Here is a 14,327-nt window from a genome sequence, read left to right as displayed (position 1 = left end):
GGAAAGCGAAGGAGAGACAGTCTATGATGAACTCATGATAGAGTACAACGACCTATTTCAGGGTCTAGGCTGCCTTCCAGGAGAACACACGATCAGAGTAGATAAAAGTATGACACCGGTCATACATCCATGCAGAAAAGTTCCGTTTGCTCTTCAAAAGCAACTGAAGGCAGAGTTGGACAGGATGGAAAGCCTGAACGTGATTCAGAAGATAGATGAGCCAACTGAGTGGGTGAGTTCCCTCGTCGTTGTGGACAAAAAGAATGGAAAGCTCAGAATTTGCCTGGATCCAAGAGATCTAAACAGAGCAATAAAGAGAGAGCACTTCAAGCTTCCTACACGTGAGGAAATCATGTCACAGTTTGCAAATGCAAAGTATTTCAGCAAGTTAGATGTATCATCAGGATTTTGGCAGATGAAACTGGACGAGGCAAGTTCAGGACTGTGCACGTTCAACAGTCCATTTGGCAGATACAGATTCTTAAGGTTACCATTTGGCATTGCCTCAGCTCCTGAAGTGTATCACAAAACCATCCATATGACCTATGAGCACCTGGAGGGAGTTGATACATCAATGGATGACATCATAGTATGGGGAACCACGAGAACTGAGCATGACGAGAGACTGAAAAAAGTGCTAGAAGCAACAAGGAAAACAAACCTGAAGCTGAATAGGGAGAAATGCCAGCTCGGGGTGACAGAACTGACATTCGTGGGAGATATCCTTAGCAGTGAGGGCATCAGACCAGATCCCAGAAAGGTGTCCGCCATTGAGAATATGCCAAAGCCACAATGCAAAAAGGACGTGCAGAGGTTTAATGGAATGATCAACTACATGGGTAAATTCATATCCAACCTCTCAGAAAAGATGGCGCCACTGAGACGACTAACTGAAAAGAACATAGAATGGGAATGGAGTCATGAGCATGAGAAGTCATGGAGCGATCTAAAGAAACTGCTCACAGAGGAACCAGTTCTGAGGTTTTATGACCCAGCGAGGCCCATCAAGATATCATCAGATGCATCACAGAGTGGGCTCGGTGCCATTCTTCTGCAAAAATATGACTACTGGCAACCTATTGCATATGCATCGCGCTCAATGACAGACGCGGAGACGCGATATGCTCAAATAGAAAAGGAGCTGCTCAGCATCACATACGCCTGTGAAAGATTTCACCAGTTTGTGGCAGGACAAGCAATCAGTGTAGAGACTGACCATAAGCCCTTGATTGCATTGTTCCAAAAGCCACTAAATAGCTGTCCGCTTAGAATACAAAGAATGATGATCAGGCTGCAACGCTATACACTGAATGTTGCGTACACACCGGGTAAGCTGATGTATACAGCAGACACATTGTCCAGAGCTGTTGACCCAAGTGAGCCCGCAAACACCAAAATGGATGAAAAAGTGAACGCCTACGTAGACATGATCACAAATGCACTGCCCATAGCAGATGCAAAAATGGAGCTCATAAAGACTGAGACAAACAAAGATGAAACAATGAGACGACTGAGGAAAAGCATCTTGGATGGATGGCCCAACATGAAGCAAGACTGCTCACCTGACATGGCAGAGTACTGGAACTGCAGGGCGGAACTATCAGTGGTCGAAGACATCACCTACAAAGGAAGTAAAATAGTTATCCCAAAGAGTCTGAGAAAAGAGATGCTAAAAAGGATCCATGGAGGACATTTGGGAATCGAAAAGTGTAAGAAAAGAGCACGAGAGGTGATGTACTGGCCACGAATCAACCAAGATGTGACAAATGAAGTGTCAAACTGCACAATATTCCTGAAATATCGAGCAAGCAATCCGGTAGAACCACTAAAGCCACACCCAGCGCCAGACAGACCTTACCAGAAGGTAGGCGCTGACCTATTCGTATGTCAAGGGAAGGACTATCTTGTAGTCACAGACTATTACTCCCTGTATCCAGAGGTTTGTAGACTGTACACCACCACTGCAGATGCTGTGATAACATGTATGAAAGCCATATTCTCCAGACATGGCGTGGCAAGCAAGGTCTTCACAGACAACGGACCTCAGTTTTACAATGCAAGTTTCCGACACTTTGCCAAAGAGTGAGACTTTGTCCACACAACGTCAAGTCCTCACTTTCCACAGTCCAATGGACTAGTGGAAAAATCGGTCCAGACAGTGAAAAGACTGATGTACAAGGCAAAAGGCAGTGGAACTGACTTCTACCAGAGCATGCTTGTATACCGCACAACGCCGCTCGAGTGTGGTATGTCACCAGCCCAACTCCTTATGGGACGTCTGCTAAGGTCAAACCTACCCATCCCGGAGAAACTCCTGAAAACAAAAGAGGGGGAGAAAGTGAGGAAGTTCAAAGAACAACAGAAAGAAAAGCAAAAGTACTACTATGACAGAGGAACACAAAACCTACCTGAACTCCACACTGGTGACCAAGTAAGGTTCAAAGACAAAACAAACATATGGACTCAGAAGGGAACTGTCCTGAGTGAAGTTCAACCAAGATCAGACACCATTCAGACAGATGAGGGTGCTGTTCTGCGAAGAAATCGTCGAGATCTTCTCATGGGACCAGCCACAGCAGGTCAAAAGACTGATACTGTTGAACAACCTGATCACACAGCAGGTCAAAAGACTGATACTGTTGAACAACCTGATCACACAGCTGAGAAACCATCATCTGAGGCAACAACTCAGATTCAAGGACAATCAATCAGAAAATCCTCAAGACACGTGAAGCCTTCTGAGAGACTCATTGAGCAAGTTTAAGGACTCTTGTTATAGAAGGAAGTAATGTTATCTTATTCTTTCTTCAAGTTCTAGGTATTTACATATTTCATGTGAACACACAAAACAAGGTTAAAAAACCTTGATCATGATAATGATAATGTAAGTTCATTAAGTGTTACAGTTAAAATGCAGAGTAATACAAAGAAAACATGTTGTTAGATAAAAGTAAAATACTTTTGTTTTAAGAAAGGGAGATGTAATGATATCAGCAAATAATGATGCCTTACCAGCATATTTGCCTGATTGATTATTTATGCCTGACCAGCAGAGGGCATGTGAGAGACAAGGGCCTAGAAATTCAGTAAGGCGCTGCAAGCTTTGCGCCCAGTTACCGCCTAAAGAGGGCTTCTGCGCCAGTAGAGGAGGTTGCGCTGATATTGAGCTCGGCGGTAATGGCGGCGGTAGCCGGTAGCGCTGCGCCGGCACCGATGACGTCATCGGTGTGCGCAGTGCCCCGTTTCCGCCCCGATGCCGGCCCGATGCCCATATTCAGTTGCCGCCGCCTCCTCCGTGGCGGCTGCTACTAACATCCGGAGACCAGGGCCTTACTGCAGCCTTAGTGGGGCACATAAAGGTGGAGGTGCGGCCGGCCGCTTTTTCGGCGGCCGCCTGCCCGCACCTCCTTCCCCGGCCTCCTCCACCACCCCCCCCCGCGGCATTGCCGGCTGCTTTCCGCGAGCCCGGCACTTCTCCGTGGTGCCGGGCTCATTTGCCGGTACAATCCAGTGGCGATCTCCCCGTTGCAGGCACCTCCACCTTAAGAGAAGGAGGAGGCCTGCAGTACCGCAGCCTGCCGCACCGCATCGGGTGGCACAGCGGCACTTAGAGCGCTGAAATTCAGTTTCAGCGCCCCAAGCGGGGGCGGGCACACCCTGGAATAGCGCCCGGTTCCGACTTGGGGCGCAAAAAGTGAATATCGGACGGTCGCACATGGCTCCGCGCCCAGCGCTAACTTTTGGCCGTTAGCCAGCTGGCGGGGCCATAGTGAATTTCTAGGCCAAGCAGTTTAGTTTTAGTTTTGTTTTAGATGGATCTCTAGGATGGTGTCTCCTGTAATGCTGTTAACTGAGTTGAACATACTTTAGATAAAAAGTCATTCTCTTTCATGAATGTGTCGTCATTGAACCCACATACAAATCAATACACATTACACTCGGTCCCTTCATCTAGGTCATTAATATAGACTGTAACTAGCTGAGGCCCCAACACTGATCCTTGCGGCACCCCACTAGTTACAGCCTGTTAACCTGAAAAAGATCCGTTTATCCCTACTCTCTGTTTTCTGTCCGTTAACCAATCCTCTATGCTACTATATTACCCCCAACCCCATGAAGTTACCGCCATCACAGCGGAGAAATAATCTTTTATGTGGCACCTTATCGAATGCCTTTTGGAAATCCAAATATACTACATCCACTAGTTCCCCTTTATCTACCCTGCTAGTTACAGCCTCAAAAAACTAATACATTTGTCAAACATGACTTCCCTTTCATAAAACCATGTTGACTGCCTAACGATGTTATGATTTTCTAAGTGACTTGATACCACTTCCTTAACAATGGATTTCAGCATTTTCACGATGACTGATGTCAACATACTGCTTGGGAAGTAGTCCTGCTCACATATTAGGAATTCCATTCCTTTTTCTCCATTTACTGCCTCCCTGAAGCAGTCCTTGTGGTGCCTTGATGAGTTAGAGGACTACTAGACCCTCCCCCCTCTCTATCCAGTGGCCTAGGGGGCTTCCTAACACTAGCCCAGGAACTACCACCACCATTCTCCTCACAATCCCTTGGGTTGGTGGAGACTGCAGGATCAAGAAGAGAAATTGGCCAGGAACCTGGGCCATGCCTTGTCACTGTGTTGTAGGCTGCAAGAGGTTGGCTGGAGGAAATTTTGCGCTGTTTTCTAATGTTATCTTGCCTAATTTGGGGTGGGGTTGTAGAGGAAAATCAAGCCCTTAATGATGTTTCACCTGTGGCCACACCTAGGAGCAGGTGAGGAAGAAATTTGTTGGGCTACACAATAAGGGGGCGTGTCTGGGGGACTTCCTGGACCCAATTAATATTCTGATGGTATCTGACCACAGTAACATCATCGTGCATGTCAGTAGCCATTATCAAGACAGCTGTAGTCTACACTCAGTGAAAGAGCAAGGATGCTGGGTGGATGCCTTTTTGGGAGAACCAAGCCATCCTCTGCATCCATGGCTGCTGATACAAGTGAGAAACATCCTAATAGCAGAGGAGGGCCTTGGGCTGGAAGCCTGAGCATCTGTTTGCCATCCACATCTGCCTCCTCCAGCTGTAAGAAACGTGTGTCATGCAGCTTGGGCACAACAGAAGAGTGTGTGTAAAATGGCAATGGTTGTGCACAATGCTGAAATGCTATCTCCCAGAAGGTTGGTGAGTTTCCAGTTTAGGTCTGTGTGTACAGTATTTTTGTACTGCAGCAGGTAGGGTTCTGACTGGGTTTCTACACCAACACTTTGTAGAACACGGCCGAATCTCACATCCCTCACGGATTTAGATTTATTCACTTTAAAAAAAAAGAATTGTCCATTCTATTCTTTTTATTTATTTTGTTCTTGTTTTATTTCATTTAATAATTCCAAAAGTTTATTCCTCTCACTTTTTTCCCGTTCAGGAATAGTTGGAGACTGGAAAAATCATTTCAGTGTGGCTCAATTGGAGATGTTTGACAGAATATTCCAAGAAAGAATGAAGGATGTCCCTTTCAAGTTCATCTGGGATAGCAAATAACCAAAACTCAGATATCTACACATCATAGAGGCCAAAGTGCCAGAAATAAATGGAGATATATTTAGAATACAGGCCTATGATGTGCATCTATTCATTTTTTTGACTTCATATTAAATGAGAACTTAATACTTTATAGACAAGACAACCTGTAGGATATTATACAGTACATAGAAGGAGAGAATAAATATCTGAATCTTGAAGCCTTAAGCACTTGATGCTGTGAAACTTATGAACCCTCTTTACAGTCATTGTTGATCTCTCCACCTCACCTCAGCTAGCTCACAGCATCTTTCTAAAACCTGCCCTCTTCTAATCTGGTGCCCTTGTTTTTGTATTCATTTTTCCCCTTTTTATTTGGGCCTTAACCTTTATCATATTATGGTCACTACTCCCAAATGCTCATCCCACGTTTAACTCATCTACCTGATCTATTTTGTTTCTCATTACTAGATCTACCAACGCCTGTCTCCTTGTAGGCATATGAACATATTTCTCGAGGAAGGAGTCCTATATGTATTTTAGGAATTCCATTCATATTTTTCCATTTACTCCCTCCCTTTCCCAATCAATTTCATAACACAATAATTTTGTTATTCTTACTCATCTTCCTCATTTTACTTGAAGGGGTTAAAAATTACAGGGCTATAAGGAAAGGGCAGGGGAATGAGACTAATTGGTTAGCTCTTTCAAATAGCCGGCACAGGCACAATGGGTCGAATGGCCTCCTTCCGTGCTGTATCAGTCCATAATTCTATCTGTCCACACATTTCCCTCTCTGAATTAGGAGGCTGTAGTACAACTTCCGCTCATGTAGCAATACTTTTTTTTATCTTTGATCTCTAATCTCTTTTCTGTGTACATCAGTCCTCTCTGCAGCTTGTACTCACTCATTCAACAATATTGCCATTTCTTCTCTTATCTTACTTATTCTATCCATCCTAAAAATATTATAAGCTGATATCTTTATTTTGCACCCTGCAGTCAATGAAAATAAAGAGACCTGATTTTTATTAAAGCATGTAATATTTGAATAAATGCTAGGGATAGGGGCCATGCTTTGAGGCGCAAAATAGTGAGTAATTGCCAACCATTCACAATTTGGACCCTCATAGTGGCTCACTGGTAACACTGTCACCTCTGAGTGAGAAAGTTGTGGGTTCAAGTCCCATTCCAGCAATTGAGCACAAAATCTAAGCTAACACTCCAGTACAGTACTGAGGGTGTGCTGCACTGTCAGTGGTGCTGTCTTGAAATGTTAAACTGAGGCTCCGTCCTCTCTCGCAGATAGACATAAAAGATCCCATGGCACTATTCGAAGAAGAGCATGGGAGTTCTCCCAATCTTTTGGACAATAGTTAGCCTTCAACCAACATCACTAAAACAGATAATCTGGTCATTATCACATTGCTGTTTGTGGGACCTTGCTGTGCGCAACCAATGCATATACAGGCATGTTATACTTTACAAAAGTCATCTCGAAATGGGGAAACACACGGAACATCGAGGGACAACAACTCATAATTAATTATACCCAAAATGCCCACCCCCTAAGCTGAGCTAGTTCAGATTATGAGGGGCCAGAAACATGCTCACCAATCCAATGAGAAAGTATAAGATTTTGAAAGGTCTGCATTTTGATCCCCTCAGGCGTCCTGTCCCAACTTGGTCACCGCTGCGGGCTGCGACACTCTCTCTTCTTCCTCAAGGTGAAGGTCATGGACAGGCTGGATGCTGGCAGGCCTGGACGTCGGCGTGGACGGAGACCACCTATTTGACCATGGTCAGATAGGTTTCTTCGCAGAGCCCAGCTGGTTTACCATTTTCAGATAGGTTTCTTCTGAAGGGCTGCTGTCCTTTGTCTTGTCAACGGCCCGGGGTTTGTCGATGATCTCCCGATGGTTACCCCGGGGCGGGACGCAGACTCGAATCACCTTCTTGGCTGGCCTCCGGATCAACGTTCCTCCACGGTTCTCGAAAAAGCAAGCTAGCTCAAAAGCTACCGATAAAGCTGCAAAAGCTCCAAGCTCCAAGCTCCAAAAAGCTACAAGCTACCGATGGCTACCCTGGGACTCCAGTTATACTTTTCCGTGGAGGCCCTTATCTCCCGCCAAATCAAGGTTAGTCTTTGTTTAACTTTTGGCGGGCTTGCAGCACAGCGGGGTAGTCTTTGTTTTTAAAGTATCTTCGGGATGGCCGGTAACTGCCATCTCTGGTCTGGGACGACCCTGTATTGTCTTTAATGTCCTTCTGATGTCTTAAAACGGTGCTTGATGTTCCCCCTAGGAATATGAAACTGTTTCCCTTTGTCTGGGTAAACATTTTGATGGCCTTTATCTACAGGCCAATCTGATCGGATCTGCATCCAATCTATATGTATGGGGCTCTGTCTGGTTTCGTTTTCCCTGAAACTGCCTTCCAGAACCTACTGTGGGCTGAATCCACAAAAAGCTGTCTGGGGACTGCAGGAACCATTTTAAAGTGTCCCAAAAGCTGGTCACAGGGTCTGGCGGCCATTTTGTGTGTCCCTTTTTCTGGGCTTCTTTTAAAACAGTCTTTAAAAGTTAAGGGCCTAGAATTACAGTATAACCAGTTTTGGGGCGCTAACGTTAGCGCCCGCCCGAAGTTAGCGCCCGCCCCAAAGCTGCGCCCCCTTGCCGGAAATTCAGTGGCTTCGCCCTAAGAGGTTGGTGGAGCGCTAAAAGAGGCGTTCCACTACTATCTTTAGGCGCTAAGCCGGCGGTGCAGAGGGATAGCGCCGAGGCGGGGCGCAGCGCAGATGCAGTCATTTTTTGATTGACAGCAGACCCCGTGGCGCCGACCAGCTCTTAAAGGGGGAAGGGACGATTTGGTCTGCTGCCACGCCCTGCACACTGCAGCTTTGCAAATAGGCCTCAACACTGCTGCTCAGCCCCAGGGAGTCATGGCAACGCCAGAGAAGGCCCGTGAGCGTGCCCTGCGCTTCTCAGAGCGTGATCTGGAAATAATGGTGACAGCTCTGGAGAAGAGGCGCAGGATCTTGTTCCCAGAGACTGGGAGGAATCCGAACCACCAAGAATACACCAGAGCCTGGAAGCAGATCGCCAACAGGGTGACGTTCACCGGCGATGCCCCCGGGACCCACAAACAATGTCGGAAAAAATACAACAACCTGACCAGGATTGTCAGGGTGAGTACCCTTTCCAGTCTCCTCCTCATTCTTGCATGTACACCTGACATGATGGGCAAAGGGAGCTGAAAGGCCTAATGGCCAGCCCTCAGCCAGCAGCTTTGGGACAGTCATGCGCATCAATTGCCCATTCTGCACTCTACACTCTGGCCAAGCTATTCCACCATGGGAGGCAGTGCACAGTACATCAGGGCTACACTCTGGCCAAGCTATTCCACCATGGGAGGCAGTGCACACTACATCAGGGCTACACTCTGGCCAAGCTATTCCACCATGGGAGGCAGTGCACACTACATCAGGGCTACACTCTGGCCAAGCTATTCCACCATGGGAGGCAGTGCACACTACATCAGGGCTACACTCTGGCCAAGCTATTCCACCATGGGAGGCAGTGCACACTACATCAGGGCTACACTCTGGCCAAGCTATTCCACCATGGGAGGCAGTGCACACTACATCAGGGCTACACTCCGTACTTACAGCCCGTCCTTTCTCTTGCAGGCTAAAGTTGCCTATAATCGCCAGGCCCGTGCCAGGACCAGGGGAGGCCGCACCAAGCTGCAGAAGCTCACTCGCCTGGAGGAGCGCGTGTGTGGGCTCATGGGAGCCCGGCTGATCGTGCCCACAGCGTGCGGAGTAGCCGACCCTCCACTGCCCGGCAATGGTAAGGACCTCGCATTTTGGCCCTCTCGCGTCGCACTTGCGCATCCGAGCTACCTCCTTTGCCACTGTCCCACCAATGCGCTGAATGCCACCAGTCCTAACTCCCTCGCTGACGCCGTCTCCTCACTCTGAAGCTACTCTTGTGCATTCCTGCTTTCAGCTGGTGACGACCAGGACCCTGAAGCTGCCAGTGACAGCCCCTCCGAGCAGGAGGAGGAGGAGGAGGAGGAGCAAGAGCAAGCCGGACCATCAGGGGAACACTCAGGTCCCGCAGGAGAGGACAAAATGATTGACACGTCCTCACTGGACGAGTGCCTGGACCAACTGTCGCAGGGGATTGCAGCTTCTGGGACCAGTGGCGTCCAGCCACCCAGGAGCCCTGCGCGTGGGCCGCGGCCTTCCCCCCAAAGGGGGGAAGGATCAGAGGGGAGTGCAGTTGATTGGGACACTCGCCACCACCAACGTGGCAAAGTTCCCCTAGTTCAGTCCCCTGCTCCCCAGCGGGAGAGTCCCGACTCCAGTCCGGACACCTTCACCTCGGAGGAGGCGCGGAAGCTGGACAAGATGGCCGAGGATTCGGACCGGCGCCACACGGAGCTCATGCGCGTGGTGGGGCGCATGCCTGAGGCCATCGAGTCGCTGGCGACCAGTGTGCGCGAGTTCGGGGCATCAACTGCCGCGAGTGGCCGCATGCTCACTGATGCCGTCAAGTCCCTGGCGGGTGTGATGCGGGCGCACACCAGGACAACAGGGGCACTCACTGCTGCCACACGCGCTGTCTCAGGCAGGCATCGCCAGGGTAGCCGCCGCGCTGGAGCATCCCAGCGAGCCGCCCCTCGGCTGATTGTTGCGGATCCTGCAGTGTGGGCCCGGCCAAGTGCCAGCGCACCACAGCACCAGCCAGCGCATCCCAGACGCCAGCTTGTCCACATTGCGCCATCCGTCGCTGCCACTCCCCCACTGGGGCGTCAAGGGCAAGCGGCTGGAGCTGATGTTGGCCAGGCTCAGGTGCGCCACTCAGCAGCCGGCACCTCGAGGCCCAAAGGCCATGTAGGCCGCCCCCCAGCGGCATCTGGCGGAAGGACATCTGAGCCTCAGGCGCCTTCCCCCAGCCTCGCAGCAGCCACTGGGCAGAGCTTGCGAAGGAGCAGCAGGCCAGGCAGGGGAGGCAAAAGGCTGGACAAGGTCTCGCCCTCGCGGGCCACTCAGTAGAGGGTGTGGCCAGCTTTCGTTTTATATGGCGGTGGCCATCTTTCTTTTGCCCATGGTTGTTTGGTTCGTGGGCTTATTTTTTGCGTTAAGGCCGAGGTTGAGGCCAGGTTTGTACAAATGTGGAGTTACTCCTCCCCAGTTTGTGGGAGTGAGTCATTTGTTGGGCTTTTTGTGGGGCCCATTGATTGTTTTTGGGGATTCATGTGGGAAGGGGTTTTCATTTTTGTGTAATAAATAATTATCTTTATTCATACAGTCTCCATGGTTGTTCTTGTTAGTGTTTGTTGGCTTCGCCGGCTGAGGGCTTGCGGAGCGGCTGCATTCATCTTCCCTCATGGCCACAAGGCATTCCCTGACAGGGGGCTTAGAAGTAACGTGTAATAAGGTGGCGTCGTGCGGCCCTTGGCCCTGGTCGCTCCCCCCTGGGAACGTACTCCTGCTCCTCCTCCTCCTCCTCCTGCTCCTCCTCCTGAGGTGCTGGTCCAACGTCAGGTGGCAGTGCCTGAGTCCTGCGGATAGCCAGGTTGTGTAGCATGCAGCAAACTACCACAAATTGGGAGACCCGGTCCGGCGAATACTGCAGAGCTCCTCTGGAGCGATCAAGGCAGCGGAACCGCTGCTTGAGGACCCCAATAGTTTGCTCGATGATGTTGCGGGTGGTTTGATGGCTCTCATTGTATGCCTCTTCAGCAGCGGTCCTGGGCGCGCGGAGCGGGGTCATGAGCCAGGTACACAAAGGATAGCCTTTGTCCCCGAGTAGCCATCCTCTTGGGGGAGGCTGTGCCTCGAACATGTCATGCACAGTACTCTGCCGCAGGATAAACGCATCGTGGCTGCTGCCTGGAAAGCTGGCATTGACAGCCATGATGCGCTGCTTGTGGTCACACACCAGCTGCACATTCAGAGAATGGTAGCCCTTCCTGTTGCGAAACTGCTCGCCATGCTCCAGAGGGGCCCGCAAAGCCACATGCGTACAGTCAATGGCGCCCTGCACCAAGGGGAAGTCCCTGAGTCTTGAAAATCCCAATGCGCGCTGATGCTGGCTCTCCAGGGCCATGGGGAAGGAGATGAATTGGCTTCTCCTTCTGAACAGTGCTTCGGTCACCTGGCGGATGCAGCGATGCGCGCCGTACTGGGAGATGTTCGCTATGTCCCCAGCAGCGGATTGGAAGGAGCCGGTGGCATAGAAGTTCAATGCCACCGTCACCTTCACTTCCACTGACAGAGACGTCCTGCACCTGAGCTTTGGACGCAGATCTCTGCGAAGCAGGTGGCAGATCTCTGCAACCACCTCCTTTCGGAATCGGAGCCTTCTAACACATCGCGCGTCAGTCATGTTGAGGTAGGAGCGCTGCTGGCGGTATAGCCTGACTGGGTAAGGCCTACGTGGCCGACGCCTGTAGCCCCCTCTGCCTCTAGCCAGGGCTGCCCCTCTCACAATGCATCTGCGAGCCCTACGGACATGGCGCTGCAGCTCCGCGTTGGCACCCCATGCAACCCCCATCAAATCCTGGCAAACAGTCAAAGTTCCAAAAGGCCACTTGCAGCGCTCTGGCCTGAGTCCAAAAATACCTGAGCTGTTGCTGCTTGAAACCAGTTAGCTATCCTCCTTGTTGTGTGTCCAGAAATGCGTTGCACAAGAGTGTTTGCTGCAAAATGGCTGGCCTTTATACTGGAGGGTACGTCCCCTTTAATTTGCGCCCCCCGGGGCCCGCGCTGGTTGTGTTGCGTTCCTTTTTACAAACGCTCCGGCCGCCAGCCGCACAATGGGGCGGCCAAAGGGCGTTGCACGAGGATGTGACGTCATTTTCTGCGCGCGCATCCGGGCGGGCGCTAAACTTTGCGCCGGCGCTAAGGGTCAACTTAATTTGGGGCGAGGCGCAAACTGCGCTGCGCCCGGGCGCTACACGCATAGCGCCCGAAATTCACTTCTCTTAAGGCGCTAACTGCTGGCGCAAGCAACTGAAATTCTAGGCCAAGGCCTTTTCTGCCAATAGACCCTTATAGGACAATGTTCAATTTTGCAAATTCTACAGTCCCCCCTGATGATACTATAACTTGCTTGAAGTATCATAATTCTGGGTGAGCAAAATTTTCTGACTCTCCACAATCAAACCATCCCCTATATTTACCTATCTATGACCCAACGGCACATGCATTTCCCATTTCAGAAAACCTACAGTGTACATTAAGCATCTATAGATGGCAATACATTGGAATTAAAATCTGATACACACATTTCCAGGCGTGGAGGGTGTTAGATCCGTGTGTTAATGGAGACACGGAATGCAGGAGTTGATTTAACAAGTGTTTACTGAACAAAGTCTGGAGGTGAACTAACAACACAAGACGCTACACAGGCTTATATACCCGAGTGGTCACTACTGGTACTACAGTATACAGGGGCTTCAAAAACATAGTTCCTCTTAAAGGTACATACACTACAATTCCTCCCCTTTTAGATAAATAGTACATAACATTTTAAGTAATCATTAAATAACATTTTTACAAGAACAATAATATACACATTTGCTGAAGTTAATCAATTACAAATTCAGTCTCTCTGGAGGCTTCCTGACTCGGTCCGGATAACGCCTCGGTGGTGTAGTAGGTTCTTTTGGCAAGGTCGATTCGGCTTCAATACCAGTGTTGGGTTCATCTGGTTCCAGTATCACCAAGATCGGAGGTAGATACTATGGGTATCTCTGCTTCATCATTAGGCGTATAGAGTTGTGGTGTAGGTTGTCCTTTTTCGGATGACTCTATGATCTGGTCAGCATGGCGCCTTATTATGCTTTCTCCAATGTCCACGGTATACATCAGCGGTCCTAGTCGTGTGCAAATAGTTCCAGGCTGCCATTTCTCGGTACGGTAGTCTCGGGCCAAAACTGGTTGACCTATCTGGAAGGTTCTAGTTGGCCTTTCATTCATGCTTTGAAATTGCCGGTTCTCTACATCCCTTCTGACGTTTGGCTTGACCAAATCCAGCCGGCATCTTAGTCTTCTATTGAAAAACATCATGGCGGGGGTTTGGTTTGTAACCACATGTGTTGCATTCCTGTACGCAAACAAGAAGTTATCTACCTTATGTTGTAGATTTATGTCTTCATTACCCATGGCCTTTATGGCCTTCTTGAAGGTCTGGACAAACCTTTCAGCCAATCCATTGGTGGCGGGATGGTATGGGGCGGACGTGTAGTGCTTAACCCCATTGTTTTTTAAGAACTTCCTGAATTCTTCGGATACAAATTGCGGTCCATTATCAGAACAGATCTGTTCAAGCAGTCCATTCCTGGCGAATATGGTCCTTAATACTGTGATGGTTTTTTCCATGGTGGTGGAGGACATCTTTATTACCTCCGGCCACTTGGAGTGTGCATCCACCGCGATTAAGAACATTGAGTCCATAAATGGACCAGCAAAGTCGATATGTACCCTTTGCCATGGAGATGAGGGCCATTCCCATGGATGTAGAGGGGCTTGTGGTGGGGCGTTTTGGACTTTCTGGCATCCTAGACAGCTCTTGGTCATTTCTTCGATGTCTCCATCGATATCTGGCCACCACACAAATGCTCTGGCTAAGTTCTTCATTTTCACTCCACCCAGATGCCCCTTGTGAAGCTCCTTCAGCACTCTATCCTTGAGTTTGGGTGGAATCACCACTCTGGATCCACACATCAAGGTTCCTCAGCACACTGACAGCTGTTCTCTTCTTCGCGAGAATGCTGGCAACAGTGGT

General features: G+C 49.4%; 1 protein-coding gene and 1 pseudogene across 2 annotated transcripts in view; both read left to right on the top strand.

Moving 5' to 3' along the window:
• The window catches only part of LOC147112771 (amine sulfotransferase-like), a 43,013-nt pseudogene extending 37,399 nt beyond the window's left edge, over positions 1–5,614 (top strand). The window contains exon 6 of the transcript XR_015079643.1: positions 5,432–5,614. The product of XR_015079643.1 is annotated as an amine sulfotransferase-like (transcript). The remainder of the gene's footprint in view (positions 1–5,431) is intronic.
• Positions 5,615–9,079: 3,465 nt separating this feature from the next.
• LOC147112770 (uncharacterized) lies at positions 9,080–10,881 on the top strand. The gene is made up of 2 exons (XM_085996236.1): positions 9,080–9,377; positions 9,537–10,881. The coding sequence occupies exons 1-2, from the start codon at positions 9,095–9,097 to the stop codon at positions 10,586–10,588; spliced, it is 1,335 nt and encodes a 444-aa protein (XP_085852362.1). The 5' UTR covers positions 9,080–9,094; the 3' UTR covers positions 10,589–10,881.
• The last annotated feature ends 3,446 nt before the right edge of the window (positions 10,882–14,327 follow it).

The sequence above is a fragment of the Somniosus microcephalus genome, chromosome 9, assembly GCF_052327205.1.
Source record: "Somniosus microcephalus isolate GS21.2 chromosome 9, FLI_Smic_1.0, whole genome shotgun sequence".
NCBI lineage: Eukaryota > Metazoa > Chordata > Chondrichthyes > Squaliformes > Somniosidae > Somniosus > Somniosus microcephalus.
The sequence above is the reverse complement of the archived record's forward strand: the minus strand, read 5'-3'. Positions and strand labels throughout refer to the sequence as shown.

Bases quoted from the DNA above. Each gene is read 5' to 3' on its own strand.
- LOC147112770 (XM_085996236.1), top strand. From the start codon at position 9,095: ATGGGAGGCAGTGCACACTACATCAGGGCTACACTCTGGCCAAGCTAT. The intron at 9,378-9,536 runs GTAAGGACCTCG...TCCTGCTTTCAG, and splicing joins CCCTCCACTGCCCGGCAATG to CTGGTGACGACCAGGACCCT.